Source organism: Cheilinus undulatus, linkage group 13 (genome assembly GCF_018320785.1).
Source record: "Cheilinus undulatus linkage group 13, ASM1832078v1, whole genome shotgun sequence".
NCBI classification, from domain to species: Eukaryota; Metazoa; Chordata; class Actinopteri; order Labriformes; family Labridae; genus Cheilinus; species Cheilinus undulatus.
The window spans coordinates 29896145-29921265 of NC_054877.1; the positions used below are offsets into that span (position 1 = coordinate 29896145).

The 25121-nt window shown below is 39.8% G+C and overlaps 1 protein-coding gene across 19 annotated transcripts in view; it reads right to left on the bottom strand.

Annotated features, from left to right (window-relative positions):
* Window positions 1-25121, bottom strand: part of LOC121519817 (receptor-type tyrosine-protein phosphatase S-like) — a 131112-nt gene that overhangs the window by 6673 nt on the left and 99318 nt on the right. For 7 of the 19 annotated variants that reach the window (XM_041802812.1, XM_041802810.1, XM_041802802.1 and 4 more), the window contains 15 exons: window positions 21122-21216; window positions 20746-20999; window positions 20543-20630; window positions 20104-20322; window positions 18602-18759; window positions 11359-11373; window positions 11013-11128; window positions 9322-9419; window positions 8951-9074; window positions 8309-8484; window positions 5840-5959; window positions 4883-5037; window positions 2291-2576; window positions 1645-1823; window positions 1161-1287 (listed from right to left, as the gene is read on the bottom strand). In XM_041802812.1, coding sequence (XP_041658746.1) covers window positions 1161-1287; window positions 1645-1823; window positions 2291-2576; window positions 4883-5037; window positions 5840-5959; window positions 8309-8484; window positions 8951-9074; window positions 9322-9419; window positions 11013-11128; window positions 11359-11373; window positions 18602-18759; window positions 20104-20322; window positions 20543-20630; window positions 20746-20999; window positions 21122-21216 — 2210 coding nt within the window. Of the gene's footprint in view, window positions 1-1160; window positions 1288-1644; window positions 1824-2290; window positions 2577-4882; window positions 5038-5839; window positions 5960-8308; window positions 8485-8950; window positions 9075-9321; window positions 9420-11012; window positions 11129-11358; window positions 11374-18601; window positions 18760-20103; window positions 20323-20542; window positions 20631-20745; window positions 21000-21121; window positions 21217-21966; window positions 22630-22825; window positions 22944-25121 lie in introns of all 19 variants that reach the window. The other 12 variants (XM_041802819.1, XM_041802816.1, XM_041802804.1 and 9 more) reach the window with 6 other exon arrangements.

Genomic DNA, 25121 nt, shown 5'->3' on the forward strand with positions numbered 1-25121 from the left:
TTGGTGGGTCCTGAGGTTCAATCAGTTGAGAATCCCAGATTTAAGTGCCTCACATACTTGCAAAACTGCACCTGCAATGCACCTGTGTACATTACAGGTTTAAATTTTTGTCTCGTACCACTTTGATGTAGTGCATTCAGAAAGTATTCAGACCACCTTCACCTTTTTTTAATAAATTTTCTTATGTTGCAGCCTCATTTTTATTCTCATCAATCTAAACTCAGTATTCCACAATGGCATTGTGAAAAGAGGATTACAAAAAAGCAAATTAATTAAAAATAAAAAACTGAAATATCACATTGACATCAGTATTCATACCCTTTGGACATTGATGGGAGTCCATCTGTGATAAATTAAAATGGTACACACTTTATCATTACAGGGCACTGAGAATAAAAATAATTTTTGCGGCTGTAGCATCAGGCTATAGCATAACGAAATTGAAAAAAGTGATGGAGGTCTGAATATTTTCAAATTGTATATTTCTATCTATATTAAGTACTTCCTTACACATTATCTTGTACTTTTTATTTAATTTTTTTCCAGACCAAAACAATCACAAAAGTTATGTACATTCAAGAGATTTCTTAAACATTAACATTTTCATTTCTATTATTGCTTGTCTTCTTCTGATGTTATTTAGTCAAGAAGTATAGCATATATATTATTTTTGAAATTACAGTGAATTAATCTTAATTTATCATCTTCTTAAAATAAAAGAAATGTATGGACACAACCTTTTCATGGCTTCATCGAAGGTAGTTAATGTCCCTTAGTGGGGACTTCTTTTATATTTAATATTAAAAATATTATTTTCAGTCTTAATTTCCCATTTAACAATTTCATTTAGCTCTTCACGGCTGAATGTAATGTTGAGAGTTACAGCTTTAATTGGAAGAACTTTAAATTTATTAACTTTTTCTGGAATTAATTTTTATTTGTTATAAAAGGCTTAAGAGCAATAGGACAGTTCTGGTGTTAAGAACTTAATTTAGCAGTTTTAACTTTTCACATTGTCTTGAAAACTTTATTTTTAGCTACAGTTTACTTTTAATATACTTGCATATTTGTATTTTATTCTGTTGCACTGATTATTGGTAAAAACTAAAGTAAAATGACAGACTAGTAAGTCTTGAATCTAGAAGATAATTTGCCCTTACCCGTCCCATTTCTCTCAGTTTAGTCAGCATGACAACTATAGTGGAGTTGTGCTCCCACAGCATCCTCCAGAAATCCTCCGTGGTCTCAGCCAGTGGACCCTGGGTGGCAATGTACCCTCGCTGCTGCCTGCACACACACATACACACAAGATAAGGCCACCTCCTCCATCCTGTGTCCCTGTTTCCTCCTCCATCAAGCATCAAACTGAAAAAGGGGGTCAGGCTTCAGGCAAGAAGAGGATCAGTCAAAACATGTGTGTACAACCACTCTGAACGCCTGAATCATCAGAGGCGCTTCAGCGTACGTCTCCTCCATCGTGCATGAGACAGATAGCGCAAACATGTATACAGTTAAGATAGATCTGACAGGATGTGACAGGTGAGAGGGCTGTGGTGAAAACCTATCTGATCCATTCACTCATCAACCATCATAAGCGGACAGGAGGATCAGGTCACATTAGCGTTTCCTGGGACTTAAGCATACCTGTATCCATCTATGTAACTGGCGTTGATGTAGTCAGAGCCCTCCAGGCCTCTGATTGGCTGCAGGCAGACACGGGTGGTCTCGTAGGGCATTATGTTCACCAGTCGGTTCTTGAATTTGTTGCAAGGCAGGTTGGCTGTGACAAACCGGGATGTGTGGGCTTTGGTGTTTGCCAGTCGCTGAGCAGAGAAGGGAAAAAGTGGAGGTTATGTTATAATGTTTTTTTATAATACTTCAGAGTAAATTATCTAACAAACCAAAACTGCTTTTTGCATGCAAGAGTGAAGGATTAGTCAGGATTATTTGCTTGGTTAGCTGTTGTAGCAGGCCACTATATTCTATAATCTGTTAGTTCCAAACCACAAAAAAATCTAAGGGGTTTTGACATAAAAGAAACACAATACAAAAGTAGTTTTCTCTGTTTCACATGGTGTTAATCTTTTAAGCTTGATTATTTTTTAATATTTTTCCTTCTGGGCAGATGTTACATGTTCAAGCCTTAAAATAATACAACAGTCAAACAAGCTCAGCCAAAGACCAGAAGCTTAACAGCTCTAAAACTTATCAATATAAATGATTTTTAACCAATGATTCTAAATGCACATTGCATCACTTTACTGGCCCACTTTTCTCACTCCTCTCCTACCTTAAACTCCAGCTCCATGCCAGTGACATGCTCTCCACTCTCCACCTTGGACAGTTTCTGCATGTACGAGTACAGACTCCTTGCTGCCACCTCTGTGTTTCCGCAGGCGACGGCCTCCAGCAGAGACTCGTGGATGAAACTGTATTGGTCCTCTGTCTGCACCATGTAGTTCCTCTGTGATCGCATAAGTGTCACATGACCATAGATGTCCACAGTGCGCTCATGTCGAATGCGCTCCAGCATGGCGTCAATGACAATGAAACAGCCAGTGCGACCAACACCAGCACTGAAAGAGAGAAATAGGTCATTTATTAGTAGCACTCATGAGGTGCTCAACATTTTTGAGAAGTCATATTTTGAACAAGAAACATGTAAAAATTGATATCACTTTCATGTCTGTAAAGTAAATAATAAGCTAGCTGTTCAACTGCTCTCCATATTAGTTTTAATGTATCATCCTTTTTCAGATTAATGCAAAAAATAAATGTGAAAGTTATTTCCGTTTATATTTCATGAAATGCCCTCAGGCATAATTAGAGTTCTTCATTATATTGCTTTATCCTGGTTTATCATCATTGAATTGACTAGGAGACTTGCACTATGTATTGTCATGTTTAAAATAAACAAGAGGCATCACTTGTCAAATATTATAACTAACTTATTTATAAATGTAGAGTAAATATAGTATTTTTCTGCCCCTTCCTTCCATGCAGCAGCAGTGTTTTTTCTTTAGTTCTGTAGTTCCAAGTACGTCTTTTCATCACCTCTCATTGCCTTTATCTGAACGTGTACACAGTTTGTAGCAGAATGCCAAAGCTAAGAGATTAACTTCCACACAACCAGGTTCTTGGCATCTGTTATCTCCAAATACAACTTAAGGCTGTGTCAAGCCAGCTTACTCAACGAAAGTATGAGTATGTCTGACTCCTTCTGTGGTACAGCCCTCAGTTTGACATGTACTCCACAGAAGAAGAATACAGAAGAAAGCTCATGCACAGGTACTTAAAGGATACAGGCCTGACTACCTACACACTAAAAGACCCCTGGATGCTGTTGTCTAATATAAACAGCTGATGGTGAAGAGTATCAGGCTTGGTAGCAGGGAGTCATGACCATGTTCTTTTTGTTGATGACTGAGTTTAACCAGTACTGAACTTCTTTGCAACTTCTTTTAAATGTAGAAATGCTTGCTGTGTGTTGTTTAATATTAGTTCAGTTCTGGACTATGTACTTCCTGATCTGGCCAAGAAATAGCTCAATCATAGCCCCATTAAAAACCCCATATCTAAGACTTGAGAGTATTTTATTGCTATGTAGACCAGGGGTGCCCAAGTGTTTTTTGCTAAGGGCTAAAGGACCACTTTGACTGAAGGCTCATCTCTACATTCAGACAAAAATAAGTGAAAACTACGCAAACATTTTGTGGGAGTGTTGGAGCTTAAAGTTGATTAGCTTGACATGCTGTGTTAATTGGACCTTGAGACGGAGCAAAAAGCAAAGCAAACAAGTGTGACACGTGCTGCAATTTGCTGTTCCTTTTGTCTTTATTCATATTATTAGTTTGGTTTTAAATATGTCTACTTTTTCTAGTTTTTGCAGTTTAGTCATGAAAAAACATCAACAAAACAGAACAAAGCAAAGAAAAAAATTCAAATAGGGTAAATACATTTTTTTTTATTAATTCAAAAATGTTACTAATTGAATTTTTTTTTTCTTAAAGCAGAAGCTTCATATTCTTATTTGGGACATAATCACCTCTGCCCAGGAGGTTATGTGATTGGCAGGGTTTGTTTGTTAGTTTGTTAGCAACATAACTCAAAAAGTCATGGATGGATTTTGATGAAATTTTCAGGAAATGTCAGAAATGGGATAAGGAAGAACTGATTAGATTTTGGGAATGATCCGGGACACCATCTGGATCCAGGAATTTTTTAAAGGATTCTTTACTATTGGGAGATAGGGCTAATGGCGGAGGTCTGCGCTCTCCGAGTGCTTTTCTAGTTCACTCTGATTTTAAAATCGCTGCAGGCCAATCAAAATGACCCATGTGGCTGTAGTTTGGTCACCCCTGCTTATGACATATCTATAATTTAAAATTTTGTTTAACATGGAATAAAAGTTTGGAAATGATTGAAGTCATTTTGAATTTAGAAACCAAAGACAAAGAAAAGAGAGTAAAATCATAAGAATGCAAGAGATAAAATTAAAGAGGAGGACAAAAGTAATGTGGATTACATGATTGATAAAACAGAGAGATAATGAGAAATCAAAGATAAAAGGAGAGTGCTTCTTTAAAGCGACTGGAGGTCAAGACTCTGTGTTTACCTTTTTTTACTCTTGGTGTTTTTGTAAAATGAATCAAAGAACAAATACGGCTTATTTTGTTTAGTTTCAGTGGCGCTAGCAGGTGTATTTTATAACCTCAGGACAGAGCCAGGATACCTGTGTCTTTCTCTTCCATACTTCATGTTTAGACTATTTTCTCTTCTATACAAAAACACATTTTTCATCTAACTCGCAGCTTGAAAACAAGTTTATGTCAAATAAATTTCAACTATTCTGTTAGGATAAATTTTGGTGTGCAGACTGTACCTGCAGTGAGCGATGATAGGTCCAGCGTCAGGGGGGTTGCATGCTTTGACCCTGCGGAGGAAGTTGAGGAAGGGGGTGGGATACTCTGGCACACCATGATCTGGCCAGGCTGTAAACTGGAACTGACGCACTTCTCTCCGTTCACTGCTACCACTCTGAACGAAGACAAAACAATAAAGTCAGAGATAAAAACAACACATGTACACATATATCTTAATTATTAAATGTTCCAGGCAATACACCTATCCCCAGCAAGTAGTTTAGCAACACATTTTCATTTTTGGTTAAGTGCAGTTTTTCACATTTATCTCTTTTGTCACAAACTATCTGACCTTATACAGAATGACCAAGAAGCTTTTAAATTGATTTCTCAGGTGGAAGAGTCATTTAAATACTGCATATATCATAATAATATCTCCAGATTAATAATCAGAAAAAGGAAATATCCTTAACAGTCCCACATTGCCCCCAAAACAAAGTAACAATACCAGCCCTGTTGAATATTTCATGTGCTTCATTTTCTACTGTATGATGTCTCCTCCAACTTGACATTTCAAAACACATCAACAAAATTTTTGAGAAGCCGTGCTTCACTTGGAAGCTACAGTTGGCCTAGTTTCTGTGTTTGTAAGTAGGCCAGAGAGACACGCTAGTCTGACGGTCCTAGATTAGCCCCTCGCTGTATGAAAGTGCTCTGCCTCCAACGGTGATCAAATCTCAGGGCCTGACATGGTGAGTCTGCCCTGGTTTGAACACTGCATGAAGGCCAGACTAATCTATTCTCCTCTGTGTGTCCGCATGCGTGCCTCATTCTGTGACTGTGGAAATTTAAAGATTACTCTGGTCTCTCCTGGTTCCTAAATGAATACTCGAGACATCCAAAAATGAATGTGAGGGAGGAAAGGGCAGATGGAAGAGTCAAGGGGTTAAAGAGAGAAAAAGAGCGCAATAATTTACCTTATGCAGGGAGAAGGTGCGGACACAGAAAGTGGCCAGCTCCATTGTGTCCAGCAGGGTGACCTGAATCATCCCGTATGTCTCTGTGCCGCGACTCGGCCAGTACTGATCACACTTTATCTGCAAGTGTAAAAGAGGAGCGTCGGCTTTATTTCAAATATGAATGTCAGTACAACTGTGAGGTCAACTTTGCTGTTTTCACAAATGCACACATCTCTAGGAAAGACCAGGAGAGGCAGCCCATGAAACCACGTGTTTGTCACAGCATCACCTCATGTCTAACTGATCTAAGTGCTACACAGAGAGATTCAAAGAGACAAAAAAATACACATAGACAAGGTAAAAACAAAATAACGTCAAATTATGTTTACAAATAAAATTATGTATAAAGACATGTTCATTTCAAAGGAAAAGGAAAAACTGCAGTATGAGCTGAGATTTGAAAAACTGAGTTGGCACATCTCATGTGTGGAGGCAGTTAGTTTCACAAACATGGCCTGCAAATGAGAAAGCGTGGTCACCATGAGCAGGCCCAATGCTCTCAAAACACAGATCACGCGTTGTGTGGGACCTCATTATCTGTGGGGGGGCCTCGCTTTCTGCGACCTTTATTTTTTTGTCGCCAACTCATCAGTTTGTAAGATAAATATTACAAAGGCAATGAACATCCAGTTTTGCCCACACATAAACTTTCCCTGGATGTCACACCTCAGTAAATAAATGCTAGATTGTATTTTTGTAGATTGTGCCATCCATGAACCACTGATGAGTGCACAGTGTCTGCTTCTTCCTCTGTCTCACCAACTCAAAGTAACACACAAACAGTCTAAGTATGTTTCTCCTGTGAATCCAGTAGTTGTAGTGGGAATTGTCCTCTTAAACATCAGCTTTAGACATTGTTTTGTCAGTGAATTCTATTTATTCAATTAATTCAAAAACTTTGGGGGTCCAGCAGGGAATTTATGCTAACTTTGTACAGCTACCGCACCGGTTCTAATATTTATTTATTACACTTATTTTTGGCATTTTGCAAAGACATACATCAAACATGCACTGAGACTAGGAATCGATCCTGTGACCAGTGCATTGAGGACTATAAACTCTGCTTACAGGCGACAGTTCTGCGAACTGAGCAACAGCAGCACCCTGCTTCTATCATCTTGATACGTAATTTTATAAATGTCAAACTTCCTCTTATAGATCAGCTTCTTTAAACTCTGACGGAGGTTAAAAACAAACAATAATGGTTTAAGGTGATTTAATAAAAGATACTGCTGATAAAGTAAGACAACAAAGCGCAGATACAGTGAAGAGGAAGGAGGATGACAGCTGCTGTGTGTATGAAGAGAGGAGAGGGGTGTAGCAAGAAGAGCTGATTAAGGTTTTGTTCTGAGGAAACACACATAAAGCAGATAGCTGATAAAGTGGAACTGATGCTATGATAAAAAACAACAACTTCAGTGATCTTTTTTTTTATTTTGTTGTCTCAGCTTTAAGGTACTTTTGCAGAAAGACACATGGGCCCATGGAAGTGATTTATTTGTTATCCTAGTTGACATCATTTGTGACTACTGTTATGTGGAAATAAATGTTGACACGAGAGGAAGATTCAGAAAAGTCAAAGACACAAGAAGACTGGGGATCTCTCAGAGTTTTACTTAAGCAGCAGCTGTGGTCATTGACAGATGCAAAGGCCAAAGATAAAGAATACACACTTTGACAGTCTTATATACTCTTGACGCCTGATCCAGGGAGGCAACCCATGTGACCACTTCAGTCCCATAAAAGTACATTCCTTGACCACTATTTCTGGTAGCCTGCCAACTCTGAGCCAAACTTAACTTTGTTACATCATTCCAATATAAAACATGATATTTTCACACTAACAACCACAGAGTACTCATTCCATAATGTATCTCAGATTAAGTGAGAAAGTTACATTAGACTTTTTGTTGCACTCTAATTTTGTAGGAGTAATTTATACTGAGTATGTCCGATGAATTGGTATGGGTAGGGCAAGGGTATTGGGAGAGCCATGCACAAGAGGTACTAAGGGCCTCACTTTGGCCAGAGGCAGCCCCCCGACCAGAAGAGACAGCACAGAGCACCTGACTTTACATGCTAGAGTAAAGGGGATTAAAGGTCTGACGAAGGGGAAGCTGATTCGTGGAACATTGGGCATTTAAATCGGACGTCACTTCATGGCCTGATGATGGATCACAACAGAAGATGCCTTAGAGGTCTCCAGCCAGATCCCTTCTGAAATGTTACTAGAGGCTAGCAAGAAAAGGTCCGGGTAAAGACAGAGTGAAAAATTCAGCAATTTGCAATTCATAAAAGCAGCTGACCCCTAAATTCTGTTCTCTGTCTATATTGTTGTTAACACACAAACCCAGGCAGTCTGTGCTGGCATTTAACATAATGTAAATCATTATAGTCTAAAATGTGGGTGTAGGTCAGGTTTCTTACCCTCGATTTTTCCTCCAAGCGGGTCATCATTACGACAGAGGCGGCCCGTTGCTCCCACACCATCCTCCAAAAGTCTCCAAATGTCTCTGCCAACGGGCCCTGTGTAGCAATGTAGGCATTCTGCTTCCTGTAGCCATCAATGTAGTTGGCATTGATGTAGTCGCTCCCCAGGATACCTGCAAACAAGACACTTGAGAGACTCTCGCTAAACTGTGACGTGCACGAGCGACATGATAAATTAACCTGTGTGTATGACATCAAACAGCCTAACGAACAGTTTGTTTCCCAGCAGTCGTGGCTTCCAGCAGACAGCTGCCGGATGACTAGTGGACGACAACAAACAAACAAGCCTCTGTCGGTGTAAATTCATGAGCTCCAGATCAAATCCCCTCTCCCCCCTTGTTGTTCCGGAGGAGTGCTGGCTGCACTTGAATGCACTCGTGCTGTTTGTCAGTCTCATGCTGCTGCACATAGGCAGACTCCAGCACTGTTTGCAATTTCAGATTTCATCCATCATGCAGCTTGTCCCTCTCCCCCTCTTCCCTCCCTTTTCCCCCCTTTTGTGTTCACCCTCTCTGAACACAAACACACTCAGATTCCCTCATTAAAATCCCTTAACATCTCCCTTTACTCATTCCTCACCTTCTATGGGAGCGAGGATGACTCTAGTGTGGTCATATGCGATGACGTTGGCGTAGCGGTTTTTGGGCTTGTTTACCTCCAGGTTCGAATGCTCCCAGGTAAATTGCTGGCTAGGGTCAATGGACTGAGGAGAAGCAGCAGAAGCACACAAGTTAACAGCGCTTCTAGGTATGTTTAGCTGAGCATAATGGAGAGAGAGTGCTGTGTAATGTAGACAAGTTGCAGCAATAAATCGCACTCCTGAATAAATCATGAATGTAGTCTGCACACGGAGATATAAACGTTAAACAAGATTTACTTTATGAAGCAAAGGCTTCCATTTCTAAACAGTAATGATGCAATCAGTTTATCCGTATAGCATAATCTCTCACCTCGTACTCCTGGGACAGTCTCAGGTTGTCGTTGGCTTTCAGCAGCTCGATGTGTTCAGCCAGCTCGCTGATGGGGATCGGAGGATGGCTCATCATTCCTGTGTGAGGTCAGAGATCATACAGAGTTAGCTCAACTCACCTTAATTACAGGTCAGTGTTAATTATATGCAAAGATGTGAAGATAATTTTCACAATCAGAGAACATCTTATCATTAAAGAACACGCTGAGGCAGAAAATCAATTTTGATCCGTGTGCTAGAACAAAGTGCGGCGAGTCTTGTTTGTTTATAAATTGTTTTTTTTTCTTTGATAAATTGCTTTCTGTGCGATCAGAGGAGCAGCGACTCAGAGAAAACAAACACAGACAGAACACTAATTAGGAGGCTTGCATGCACGTACACACGAAAAGAAGCAATCTCTTCCTCCTACAGTCACTTCTTTTCACAGCTGGAGTGAGAAAAGAGAAGCAACCCATTGTCTGTTCCAAAAAAGGCGAATATCTCCAGCAATATTTCTAAGTAACACTGCTTTGTATTCAATAAACAGCCAATTTATTGCCAAATCAGATTGTTTGTTCCATGTTTCTGGGTTTGTTATACATGTCGCTCCACAGTGCAGAGTCACTGGCAGCAAGAGCTATAAAAACAGGCTCGTAATAACAGTAATGTTCTGCTTTAGCACCAGCACCCACAAGTGATCACGACAAAAAGACGCCTGTCACGACCAGAAATGACCTCAGATATCATCAGGCGTATTCTGCTGGAAATAAATTTCATCTTTTGCCAAACACCTCTAAAGCACACATCTCAGGGGAGGAGAAGTGGGTGAGGTGGGAGCTTCAAGGTTGCAGCCACAAGAGACAGAAGAGAAGATAAGAGCTTTAATCTGCCGGTTTTACTTTGCCAACTGGAACATGAAAAATACCACTTCAAACCATCAGCTATGGATTTAATAAATGTAATGTTTGACTTTTTAAATCCTGGCAGGTAAAGACTAAACCGGTTCTATGCGGTGACACATGTTTCCACCTTTTCTACGTGGGATTTCTATAAACTGCAACCATGAAAATATAGCAAGAACAGGGATTTATTTGCTCCAGGCTGTGTGTGCTTTTTTGAATGCTGTTAATTTAATGAAAGAAGTGAAAGCAAGGCTGCCTCCACCGAAGCAGCTGTGTTGACAGATCTGCCTTGGTAGGGGGTGGGGAGACACAAAATCCATGTAGTTACCTCACAGGGGGGATTTTTAGTTTGGTATGCTGGTCAGTTTCTTTGCAAATGATCACAGTAAACCTCTCACCTTTTGATCAGGCTGACTTTGAGGGACATATCGCTGTCCTTTCTGTCTGCTCTGATCTTCTATCTTCGGCCTGGCATGTGGCGTGTGGAATGTGGGCGAGCAGAGATGATCGGATTTTGTCACACCGTTGTGACTCAACTGTGACTAAGCACTGACTGTACTACCTGGGCGGCGGCCATTTTGATACCTCAGAAACGACTATGAGGCTGCCAGGTGCATGTTTGTTGTCGCGTGGAGGAGTTCTTTTTCACAATCTTGTCTGCACAATATCCAAGTTAAAATTAGTCGCATGCATATTTCATTATCCAATCAGGAGAAAATCGGAAGTGTGCTTTATTATGCAAATGCAGAATGTGCGTTGGGGGTGCATGTGTGGGCTCGTTGAGTCTCACCGGGAGTCTGGAAGTTGATGCGTCTCATCTCCACAGGGTCTGTTGGGTGATGGGCCATCATTTCTGCATTGCTCAAAAGGCTCTTGGTGCCCGGCTCAGAGTCTTTGCGCTTGCTGCTTTAACACCAGTGAGTCAAAAGAGCAATTAGCACATGCAAACAAGCATAGAGTGAAGAGCATACTCACCACTGACACATCATTAACACGGTTACTTGAGCTGAGTAAATAGTGCATTAACAGATATAGTGTTTTATGGCTTTATATGACATCTCTATGCAGCATCATGTGTCATGCTTAATTGCTGTGGGTTAAAAAAGACAAAGAGCTCGACATTGCTTTAATCTTACCTGTCAGGCTTGCTGCTTCCATTGAAACGAGAGCAAGGAGGAATAATTAGGGATAGAGAAGGAAGGAAACAGACAGATTGTTAGAAAGGTAAATCAATATTTTGCATTAGTATTCTAGAGCTTGATGGCTTGCAGCAGATATCACATGCTTACAGCCAGGTCAGACAGTTTCATAGCTGTCGGAGGAGAGAACACATTTCTAAATTGAAACAAATTTGATAAAAACGCAACTCATGATAAGAAAACTAAGCATTAAGCAACCCTGTACCAGGAGTTTCAGAGGGAGCCTTTGAATACACTACAAAAAGTCAGATCTTAGGAAGTGTATTTTGAATTTGGTCAAAAAGGTTTGACCTGAAAACCTCTAGATTTTTTTTTCAATACATAAAAGGCAAAAATAAGGTCTGTATTGTTCATTATAATTATCTTGTCATGTAGGCTTGTAATAAGTAGCAGGCAAATTTCCCATGTAGGGTGTCTTGAAGCTAAATGTATTATCCTATCTAGATGAGGCAGATAGATATTTACTAATAAGCATTCAGGCCTTATTCTTTGCTTTGCTTTCATATTATTTTGGAACAGATGTTCCAAAATCACATTATAAATGTGGCTTGTTACTAAGGGCATTTTCCAGTGATGTGTCGTTCGTGAGTGAGCAGGTTCATAGAGCCAGCTCTTTTAAATGAATAATAAGATCTGGATCTTGTTTGAGAGCCATTTTATATCGTTTATTACTATTACTTTCAATATTTTTTAATATATTTTGTGTGTGCTATATTTTATTGATTAATAGGGATGAACTTTTCTCCGCTCTGTATCAGGTGTCATACAGCCCAGCCAATGAGCAGATTTCATCTGATCTGCGAGGTGTTTTGGAGAGATAATACTTTACCTTACTCAAAAAAAAAAGGCATAGTTTGAGTAAAATACTAGCACAAAGACCATTCATATGTTATGACATTACTAAATTTTGGCTGGTCAAATTAAGCCAAAGTGGTACCGAATAAAGAGCCGTTAAAGAGTTGAAAAAGCTAGCACTTCTTGTTAAGGTGGATGACACACTGCAGGGGTGTCAAACTCAAGGCCCTGGGGCCAAATCCAGCTGATGGTACAGTTAAACCCCACCCACAAAATCTTCTTATCTTTTTCTTATTATAACTGGCACACCGGTATGAGGTCTGCTAATTTGAGGCCCTTTACCACATGTCTCTCCCCGACTCTTGTCCCTGTTTCTGACCCTGACTATCCACTGTCCTCCTCTATCAAATAAAGGCACAAAAATGATCAGAAAAATCTTAAAAAAAAAAAAAGAAAAGTAACTTAACCTTTTTAAGTCATAAAAAACCTGGAAAGTAAACAGGACAAATAAGATACAGAAAAAAGGAATGTGGGGAAAGACATTAATTTGTGTTTTCATGTAATATTTTAAATTTTGCATCTCACAATTATGACTTAAACTTAGGTTTTGACTTTTTACGTTATATTTGACCTTTAAGATTCAGAATTTTAAATTTCATCACCTATTTTGACCTATTGAACTCATGCTTTTGAATTTTATCTTATGATTTGACCTTTTTAGCTCCCAACTGACTTTCTATCTCAAATTTTGACCTTTAAAAATCAGGATATTGACTCTAATCTCATATCTTGACCTTTAAAACTCATTATTCTGAATATATTTTGATCTATTAAAAACATTATTTTTAGGGATATATGATATTGGATTTTTGCTGATATTTACAGATTAATTTTAGATGATACTGAAGAAATTTCAGTCCTTTTGGACACACTTTAAAATTTGAGGATGACCAAGGAAACAAACTTTAGTCCTTAAAAACACTTTAAAGTTTGAAGAATTAAGGGTAAATAAAGAAACGGATCTCAATTGATATAGGTCTGTTGGTTCAGCCTAAAACTCAACTAATTTATTAGTATATATGGACAAAATTTACAGTATGCTGAAATACACAGGCAAAATATCAGATGTAAATGTCAGTAGAAATTTTGATATTTGCCGATATTTGACTTTTTAAGCTAATATCTGCCGATACTGACACTAGACATGCATCCCTTATTATTTTGACTTTTAATTTCATGTTTTGACCTTTTGTACTAGTACATTTGACTTTTTATCTCAGATTCTGGGCCTACCAGTGTATCATTTTGACTTTTTTAATCTCAAAATAATTTATCATTTGTTTTTTTTCCCCATATAACATTAATGGTGAAAATAAGGTTGACCGTTAGCTTAAATGTTGACCCCTTTAGGCTCTCAGGTTAGACATTCATTCAGAATCTGGCCCCTGCTGTGATTGAGTTTGACATCCCTGCACTGCAGGATAATTGTGCTGATTGTTGGGCACAAGTCTCCCTTCCTCCCTGAAGCAGGAAGTAAAACAAAATCACAGCCATGGCAACGATAGTAAACAGCAGCACCATAGATGGGAAGCATAAAGTTAGATAGACGTCAGAAATGGAGGAGCAACTTGTTGATTTGTGGCAACATAAAGAATGTTTAACAGCGTGCAGCGTGTAAAACATATTACAAACAAACTGACAAAGGAGGGAGCTGAACCGGTGTGACAACCAGAAAGGACGATTTGTTGCATAATTACAAGGTTAGTCTGTCTTCACACAGGGACAATTAAAGGTGGACCAAATATGTAATGTGCAATGACAATGATTTCTAATTTATCTGATTTCTTAAGGATTTATAATAAATTTACAGTGTATATGGGCATGTATCTTTGATACTTTTACCTGAGATAAATATATATGACTTAGAAAATACTGAGACACAAATTATAAAAAACAAAAGCCTGTGAGAAGAAATCTTTGTCACATATCAAACTGAATCCTGTGTACAAACAGCTGCACTTACTAAACAAAAGCAGCAGATGACATTCAACAAGAGAGATCCAAAGACAACCAGTTCTCTTAGAGAAAGGACATACTGAGCGTGCTCAACAGCACGGTGTGTATGAATCTGTCATAGTGGGGGGCAGAGTGATCTGAGTGAGTATGTTTATTACTTGATCACAGATTGTGTCAACATCTCCAAAAATAAAGGCACATAAGCTAATGTACTCAGAAATTATGCCTGTTTAAAATCTGTGTGGAAAAGGTGGATGTTCATTAACTCGTTAATGTCTCTCATACAGATTGCAGCCTGATGAATGGAGTTAAAAACACTTTAATTCCTGTCTTTAGTTCTTAAAGATCCTACATGTCTGCCTGTGGTTTTATAACACATATTTGACTGGCTTTAGCTGGTTTAGTCCAATATGTGCAATGCTCCTTGCATTGAGGCCAGTTTGAGGTCAGTTCGTGTTCTTACTATGAAAAAAAACAAAAACAAAAAAAAAAAACTGGACTAGAGCCTGAATAAAAGCAGACTGGCCTTATCTAGTGTCCTTGGTCCAGATTTTTGATCTGCACCAGAGTTTGACTGAAAGCTTTCAAACCAGTGCAAACCAACTGCACTAACTTAGCAAATAGACTCTAGTTCATTAACCAAACAGGTTATGTGCGGACACCTTAAGTCTACTATGGTATTTCTGCTAATCTATTAGACAAATACACTTACTTAAAGTAGAAGTTTTGTAGATTAAACATGAGCAATTAGTATGGCAGGTGGAAAATTTGTGCAATTAAGAAGGATATGTTTTGGATTATCTAATATTAAAGACCAAAACCAATGACTATTTATTCCTACAATACAAACAAACACTTGTGTAGTAGAAACCTGACGTTGATATTCCTATTAAGAGAGCTCCATTGTTGTTTAAAAACACATCAACAAGCTGCACTGTTGCAAATTGTGACATGTTCTTTCATTAACATGGACTCTCTGGATTACTTTAAGTCAATCCCACAGCACCAGTTTGCTGCTATAAATACTCAACAAGACATTAAATGTTTATAAATCCATTACTGAAAAAAGAACAAAGGCACCATTTGTTCCCAGCTGAGTGATGAGTACCAGTAACAACAATACGTTTAGTAAAGGGGGACATTTAGAATCATAAAAAAATAAGAAGTACATTATGTGATTGGGTTCATATATAGCTTTAAGATTAGTTGGGGCATGGAGCAGACTTGTTTCGACTGAGAGCCTATTATAACCTGGCAGGGACTCTTCCCTGATTTCCCTCTCTAACGTTAGCACCAGGAGCAGTTGTGTTATAACTTGAAAGTTTTGGATGCAATGATGGAAAGAAGTTGGCGGAGGGTTAGGGTATATAACTTATCAGGTAATGCTGGGGTCCTCACTTAATGCTTATCCCTAACCCTTAAAGGTCTGAGGACCCACCTGCAGGCTTGCAGATTGTTCTTCTAACTGTTCAGTTATTTACAAAATGACACTTAACAATCCTGCCCACTTGGCACCTTTGCACTGAACAAGGCTTGAATCAGCAGAATGACAGTCATGTTGAGGTTAGGAGCTGAAACAGGGTGGCCCTTGCAGACACGATGAGCTAAAGTTTAACACTGACTTATTCAATGACCTCATCCCGACAGCAGGGAGAGTTTATGGTAAGAGATTTTTAACAAAATATATTTGAAATGATGGTATTTTGAAATTGACTGACATTTCTGTAATTCAGAGAAACGTTTTACTTCACAGAGGCAGTTTCACCTTGGCTGTGAGACTTATGAACACTAAGGCTAATGTAACCCCAAGCCCTGCTTGTATTAGCTGTAGAAAATCCCCTCTTCCTCCTCCTGACTCTCCTCTCGCCCTGACTGTGTCACCTGCATGGGTGGAGCTTAAGAGCTAATAAAGACAGCAGCTCACCTGCAGTAAACTCTTTGACAACTATGAAGCTGGCCGGGATTGCCTCACTCCTAGTAACTTTAATGGTGTTCTTGATTCGTAGGTTTCCTGTGTTTTACATGATAATAACCCAAGATAGTTCATGGTTACTCAAAGTTCTGATAAAGTTTTTCTTTTAGTTATGCTTGATCCGTGATTTGTGTATTACATTTTTAAGAGCTATCTTGTTTGATCTGAATCATGGTTCTTTTGAATATTGATGTCAAGATGAATTTCCTCGTATCACTTGAGTCATTTTGTCTCCACATAAAGTTAAATTACTTCTTGGAACTCCTCTGATGTGCTTGACTGTCCCTTTTAACAAACTACTGAGTTGAAACAAAGCTTTTGAATCAGCTTACAGCTGTTAGCATTTGGCTAAGAATGGTATTACATTTCAATGTTAATATCTGCTCTTGTTTGATTAACTCTTACTCAATAAACATCAATTTTAATGCAGCATAATCCATAGCTACTTAAAAAAGGCTTTTTGGAAAAAAAAATTATTAGCAGCGTAAACCTTTTTCTTGCTGTTATTTTACCTTAACTCGAACAGTAAGCAACATCTGGTGCTTTGTTATTACAAAGTGAAGGAAGGAATTGCTTAATTTATATAAGTTATATTTTGGACTGGTCAATTTGTTTTGAAAATCAAATTATTTTTTTCATCTTCAGGTCCAGAGCTCAGAAGGTGAACTCCGGTATCCCCATAATCCCAAATGTGTTCCTCCTGGATCAGATAGATGCCCTGTCTGATGGATCAAAATATGCTCCCCAACAATACAAACACAGTGGGGAAACCAGCTCTCTATGTTGAGCTTGGACCAAAAAAAAAATATATAATAATAATAATAATAAAAAAAAAAAACACAGCCAGATAACATCCCCATACTGAATACATTGTGTAAAAATGGCAGCCTACATGGAAAACTTTTTTATGTTCTCAAATACACAAAGCTAGTGTGTTTCTTAATGCAAAATACATGAAACATTAGAGACACTAATGTTAATTCAATAAAATAAAGGTGCCTTAAAATGCAGAGTCCCTTTAAAAAGAAAACTCAGAACACTGAAATGTAAAATATTGCTAAGGCTGATACACAAATGCACTGTAAGAGATAGTGTTACGCCTAAGATGTGAAGGTTTAGGTCAGCAAGGTGAACTGATTGTACAATTGAGAGATAAGGCATTTACCACAGAAGGGTTGCACGCTTACAAAACAACACATTGTATTTTCCATTTATAGTCAACATTTCCCTCTGCTAAGGTTAGAGTTATAAGTGAGTGGCTCTTTTTTGTATACACTGAGGAGAACAGCTAAGGTTAATGTTAGTGAGACCACGCTTTGTTATACACTAGGGAGGCCAGGCCACACCGCACCGGTAAGTGTCGTAAGTCACAGGACTCCTCCTGTCAGGAAGTGCTGTAGGACCCTCCTCTTAGGGTTAAAGGCAGACACTTCTCTGTGCTCGGGGGCTTTTCTTCTCTGAAGGCTCGCCTTCTCTGGCTCTGCGCAGAGCAAGGGTGAAGACACACAGATGGGTGATATTTGTGATATTTGTAACTTTGTATGTAATCTTTAATCAACTTTGGGTCAGCGACCATTTAAGCTGAACTAATCCTCTCTTTGTCCTTCTGCCAATAAAAGAGCAGCAGTAAAGTGTAACAAGCATGCAACAAGTTTAAAAAGAAACATACCAACCCTTTACATTTGAATGTTTAAAGGATACACTTAAATGATACCTTCTGTTTAACAATGGCTCAGTGCAATGTTGTGCTGCAAAGCACTTTGATAAAATTGAGTATTGTTGTCATTGCTTTTAATATGACAAAATGAAATGTCAATTAAAAGCACAGTAAAATGGTTCATGCATGCTATGTCTGTCTGAAAACAGCTCAGGTACAGATCGGGACCACATCTGGTCCGGTGCTGATATGTATGAAGTTTTATATAACAAATAGCAAACACCTTCGACTCAGATCCGGCTCAAAGCTGGCACGACTCTGTCCAGATCTAGTTCAAAACTGGCACCATTTGGTCCAGATCTGACTCATAGCCAAGACAGGCTGGGCCAGTTTTAACCTGGATCTGGGCCTAATGTCCCTGCTATCAGGGATATAGCAAAGACATCTGGCCCAGATCAAGCTCATAGCTCACAAAATTCATCCCAAATCCAGCCCAAAACTGGCACAGGCTGTTCTGGTCCAAAACTGTTACCGAGCCATCCTGTGACTCCGTTCCTAAATTAGGCCCGTTGTGCAAAAAGGCACAGGGGTGGGCCCTTTTCCCAATTCGGACCAAAAATTGGAGTACATCCGGCCCATGTCTGGTCCAGTCACATTTTGCTATCTGGGGAGCCTCATCCTTTCAGAGCTCATTGTTACAGTTGTTGACATTTCGTGTTATAACTGTTGGTCCCACTCACTTTTTGTAAAGCAGGATGGCGATAACAATGCAGATGATGAAGACCACAGCCAGCACAGGCCCAACCACCCAGATCAGACCGTCTCCGGCATCAAGGGGCTGTGGGTCTGAATCTGGGGCGATCACTGGGTCTGTATAGGGGCTGGCCACATACATTTTCTGTAAACAAACACACAAAAACACAATCAGGAAAAGTCCACAATGGGGAGGAAGATTCACCTTGTCATATTTTGTAAACACTTTCTAATAAGTTTATATTGTATTTTCATTTTCCTACTGTATTTTTCTATTTTTCTTACTCTTAGTTATCTGTTTTTCATCAAACACCAAGTCAGAATCCTTGTATGTAAAATGTACTTGGCAGTAAAACCTGATTCTGATTCTTATCCGAATATGGCTGCTTGAGTCATCGCAGTTTTTGTATATTTTCATTTTTTCAGTGAGACAATTTTGTTTGTAGAACTATTTGGTTTTGTGTGTTTTTTTTGTGTTACAAAACAGCAAAAGCCCAACTAATGAAAGATTTAATCATCCTGTGGACATAAAAGTAAGGTTAAGAGTCAAACCAACAGCTCTGTCACTTAAAGCTCCCATATGAAACTTCAGCTCTGTGTTGATTTCGGCGCCCCCTGTGGACAAATCAGTACTGTTTATTCTTTAACAAAAAAATTCCATCCTATATTTTTACAGCAACATGCAGCATTTATTGTTTTGCTTTGGAAAGTGTAAAAAAAAAAGGTTAATTTATAAGTGGGCAGTCAAATGCCTCATTATATACATAACCCACAGTATTAAAATAAATATAAAGAAATATTCAATCCTGTTCTGGTTAGCTTTTTTTTTTTGTTATGTAGAGGCACTAGTGTTAATTTCAGTGTGTTTCATAACCATCAAAAAGCTCCTCATGGGAGCTTTAAATAAAAGCAACCTGCTAAAGAAGGATTCTTGCATAGATGTTGCAGAACATTACGCAAGATTAAAGGGTTTCAAGTAATTGTGACTAAGCTCTACGCAGCTGTTTTGTAATGTACATGTGTGTATAATTTCACACAACATAGGCTTGCTAACATCATGTGTGTGTTTATTATCATTATAAACTGATTAAAGTGTCTTTTCATTACTTCTGAAGGACTTCTGAAGATCTTCCCCTGGGCTAAATGTGCTCCTAATAAAAAGCGCAATAAGAAAAAACCTAATTTGAGTTGTATATCTCTTCCAATTCAAATCAACATACATACACTAGCAGTGCACAGGGCAATATCTCCTCTACTGCCACAGTGCACTCACTATTTATTAGCCGCAGTGATAGAAGTACGTGAGGGTTATTGCTTTTTGCTTACAACACTCTGACTGACGGGCCTTTTATTGTTTTTGCAGTGAGGACATATTGATTACAATGTATAGTGACAGCCTGCAGGGGGGAAACGGGCAGCGAGGGAATGAGGAAGTGGTTATAAACACGGAAATAAAAGTGAAGTGACACAGTGCGGCGGCTTTTTGTACCCCGGTTGTGGAGTTGAGCTCGGCCAGGATAAAGAAGACGTACTCCTGCCCAGGGTCTAGGGCTCGGTTCTCGAAGCCGCCATAGTCCAGCTGGTCACCCAGAGTGAAAAAAGCTGGCAGAGTGGCAGGTGTGAAACGGGCTGTGATGTAAGCCCGGCGCAGGTCCACCTGCTTCTGCTGCCGAGAATCCCTCTGCCTTTGACTGATGTCTTTTAACAGCTGAGACATGGAGAGAGACGGCAAACAGAGGAACAGACAGATTCAAGAAAAATGAGACGATCCAATATTTCTGACTAATGTTTAAACACTGGTATTAAAATTTTAAAGGGTAAGCGTTGCCAGGAGTTCTTAGCATTTGGATTGCGTGTGTTTGTGTGTTTTTTCTTTCCTCCTTGAAGGCACAGACATCTGTGAGTGCTGTCATTGTTGTGGTTCTCACCTCCTCTAGGTCCATCTCATCTGGGCTCTTGAGGTGTCTGATGACGCCGCGGGCTCTCCTCAGCGGAACCACAACAACATAAACATTCCTGTCAAAACAGAAGACGACAAAAAAGTTTTTGCAATGATTCAAGCACAAACTTTTATAGGTTTCGTGGCAAATTCATGGCACTAACTCTCCAGCTGTATTTTTCTTTTTCTTACTTCACAGGGCTGCGAGTCTCCAGTGATGGCAGGATGATGGTGACTGTTGTCTCGGTGTCACGGGTGTGGTCGATCTCAGGGCGGCGGATGGTGATGGGTGGGGAGGTCTTGGCGGAGATGCGGTGGCGAAGGCCTCCCATATTGCCCTCTGGAGCCGTGATTTTAAAGTCGTAGCTGGTGTCGGCCTGGAGGTTTGGGATGACAGCCTTTCTCAGACGAGCGTCCACTTCCATCTTCTGTCGGTTATACTCCACCTTGAGAATGATATGGTTTGATATGATATGGATGACATGGTAATGCTGTGCGGTAAGTTCCAAAAAAAGGGCTAAGGTCTTTAATATATATGAAAAACAAAAGAAACAGCATTTGTACATACAGTAAAGCGATATGGGTTGCTGCTCTCTGGGAACTCCCAGGTCAGAAGAACACTTGTCTTTGTGGCCAGATTGACTGAAAAATTCCTTGGCACATCTGGAAACAAACAAATATAGAGCCATTTATTATGGAGCTTTTTAAATGAACCAGTGGCTCCTTTGCTTCCCAATGCAACCCTGTAAAAATGGAAGACAGGTCAGTTGGATGTGTTACTGGGGGAGGAATACATGACGGTTAAGAGGATGGGCAGGTGATGAGGAAAGTGGATGGCAAGAGTAATAAGAAGAATGAGACAGACAGACCGGCTGCAGGAATGTGACATGCCACATTCTCAGAGTGTTAGGTTGTGTTCTTTAGACTCAGACTTCTTGTCAGCAAAGGCTTTAGAAAAGGTGGAAGTGGAGGTCTATCAGATAAAAACAGCTTACCTGCAGATACAGCACCAGGCAACCGATTTCACTTGAACTCAGACTGAAGACTTACCTTGTGTGTTGGTTACTGTACATCCCAGTCTAGTATTGACTTTTACCTGAGGGTTTGTGATAAGCAGTGCTCTTGAAGCAAACATCCATTAACATTCAGCCTGCTTCCACTGGTGGTGAGGGGTAGGTGATGGAGGTTTAAGTGAGTGAGTGGAGGACATTGGGGGGAGTAGTTGTGTTCCCCTGGACTTTGCAGTTTCTCTGCTTTTCTTGGATGCACAGGTGAAAAGGCCGACCTGTAAGAACTGGCCCACACTTCATTTAGTTTAGTGTTTTGGAGTGATATCCACATTAAGGGGAGCAGAGATGTGAACCAGTGCTTAGAAGGTGAAGGGGGTTTCCTGAGGCCTGAGGCCAGCCCTACCTGTTTCAAAGGCCAGGGTTTGGCTCACCAGAGGTGGGCTGAAGGGGCCTGGCCCTGCCACGTTGTGGGCTCTGAGCTGCACCTCGTAGGCTGTGCTGTGATTCAGGCCCAGGATGGTGTAGCTGGATTCTGTTGCTGGTATCATGATAAGCCTGGGTGGCGCAGTGGGGGTGGGTAAAAAATAAAGGCCAGGGTCACTAGAGGGATCGGGGCCCGGAGCTTCTTTATAAGCAATGGTGTACTCAGTGAGGATACCATTACAGTCCTCAGGATGTGGGGGTACCCAAGAGAACTGGATAGAGCAGCATGTGACATTAACAGAGCCGGATAATTTGGGGTGTCCCACGGGTGGGAACAAGGGGACTGTTATTTCCTGCTGCACTTCATCCCCATAGCCTGCTCGGCTCTTAGCAGAGAAGACAAAGACGTAAGTGGAGCCCTGAGAGAGGTTACTGGCAGTGAAGTTTCTCTCCCGACTGGTGAAATCCACCATGGTGTCTAAAGAGGTATTCTTCAGGCCAAACTGTAGGCGGTATCCCAGGATTTCCAACGGGGGCCCTCGGCTATCCAGGCCTGAGTCAGAGCACTCCAGTGGAGGAGCCCACCGCACAATGACTGACGGACCCAATCCTGGACGCACCCACAAGGAGGGGGGGCCGGGTACTGCAAAGGACAGTGTAGGCAGCAGAAAATCAATAGAAATATATATAAAAAACATCTATCATGTAAATCTTACAAGAATTAGAATTGATCCTGCTGGTTATTTACTGTTGCCTTCTGATACAGTTAACTGTAAGATCAATTCTTGAGTATGTTACTAAATCCAGGGTGCTGAACTGTGTATTTGGCATTTGCTTACAGATCCCCTGAGTCTGCACCAGCTTGGCTTTGCTGTGTGCTCCGTCCCCTTTGGTGGTGTAGGCTGCGACTGAGACAGAGTACAAAGTGTCTGCTTTAAGACCTCCAAGAATCAGCTCCTGTGAAGGCAAAGAAATTAATAATTAACAATACTCAATACTTTTAATTTGTTTCTTCTGTCAATTTATCTACAGATATGTACACGTTGTAAAAAAAAAAAAAAAAAGAAACAAATACTACTTCAGTTAGGACCACTATGTCAAAAAAAAAAAAACACGATTTACAGCTATAAATACTTCTTTATTAGCAGCTAGTCATTAGCACTTATGCTGTCATTTATATTTGATGATGTGGTTGTTCTGGGATCTCAATGCCCTTCCATGAGCCTACGTGGAAAGCATCAGGCAGGAACAGCACATATTCCTGCTCTTCTTATGTCAATAAGGAAAGTCTGAGGCAGGGAGAGAAACAGCAAAAAAAACAAAAAGAAAAAGACAACAACAACAAAAAAAACAGAGCAGAGCAGGGATCAGTGACAACTGAATGTCACTGATTAAGTCAGAAGCAGAACAAAGGAAGAGCTGGGGTGGAGGAGGATTGCAAGAGCATCCTTGCAGAGAGCAGCAGGGCACGGCCAGGCTAGAGTAGTTTAAATAAGGCACCATAAGAGCAATTTGCCAATTACATGCTTAGAGCAAATCAGCTGGCCTATAGCCGATGGACTTGCATGAGATCTGCTGATCTCAATTACAGCAGCACTTGACACCACGGCCTGCTTGAACCAAAGCTATACGCTTGATTTCTTAGTTCTTAAAAAGCGTTTATGTCAGTCTGGATTGCATTAATATCTCAAGTTGACGAAATCTTAGATGCAATACGAAGTAAAATTTCCATTTTAAAAAACACCCCTTGTCAAATTCTTGTAGTCCATAAGTTTACTTAAAGCTTATGTGAGCAGTTTTAGCTAACTTAAGTCAATTGTGACGTATTTTTATGAGCTACAAAATAAATGTGCCCATCAGCAAAATGACTGATGACATATATAAGGTTTTAATAAATGTCTGAAATCAGTCTTGGGGGGTAGGTGTCAAATGAAGTAAGTAACGTAGCTGCCTAACCATGCGTTGTTTCAATTTTCAATGACAATGATTAGAAATGAGTTATACAATTGGTAGTGAAAAGAAAGCAGGATATAATTATTTCGTTAAAATACCACTTAAGCTGAGGTCAGACTAAATTACCTTTTCGACTGTTAAGATGGGTGCTTTGGCAGACTAGGCATTTAAAGAGCCATAAATCTGTGCTGCGACTGTAAACATACTGTATTTACTAAACTGTATTTGTTGGTTTATCCAAATTTTACCATGAAAGACACGCTAGCTTGATGCTAATGCTTCCAATAGTGACTCACTGGTTTCCATTTCTCTTTTCAAGTCTTGACAATCTTTTCCACTGTCTTACTGTCACATCTCAGAGCAGTAACTCCACTCTTTTTTTGTTTTTCATTTAGTTTGTTTAAATTTGTGATTGTCGAGTGTGCAGAGTGCTCCATGCTCTTGTTGGTCAACTACACTAACTTCACAGAAAAGGCAGGACAAAAATCAACCACGATAGACTGTCTGTTGGGAGGTCTTGAGGTGCCTGAGAAGTGACCTTGATTGTTGTCTACTACGACACACTTCACAAAATGAAATGACAATTTGTTGGAGCCGACAAGCCCCAAAACCCAATGACTGTCAGCAGTAGTTGTAGTGAAAACATGTTGGACTTCAGAAGGAGGACATAAACAGCAGAGAAGTACCACTTCCAAAGAGGGGCCTCAAAAATTGACTAAAACTAACAGTTCCTCACGGGTGTTTTAGTTTATATCTACAACCTATTTCTATATTGTTAAACAAAGCAGTTTCTGTATTTTGTGCTGTCAGATGTATTGTCCTTGCTGTGTGGGTGTTTTGATTGTATCTCGTGAATCACTTTTATGTGGGACTACAGATGGAAATGAGTGACTCACAAATCTGGTGCAACCATATTTTAATTTTCTGTGTAAGAAAGATCAGTGTCATGGCACTGCCTCATGATAATCAATGTAAAATGAGTTAGCTGATCCTGTAAGGTGTCAAAGATAACAAGTGCTCCGTGTGGTTACTCTATATGATGTCATCATGTACACATGAGGACATTATGTTTTGGCTGTTCTTCAACATACAAATGATTTCTGTTTATAGAATTTTTACCTCCGCCAAGGAGGCTATGTGATCGGGTGGGTTTGTTCGTTTGTTTGTTTATTAGCAACATAA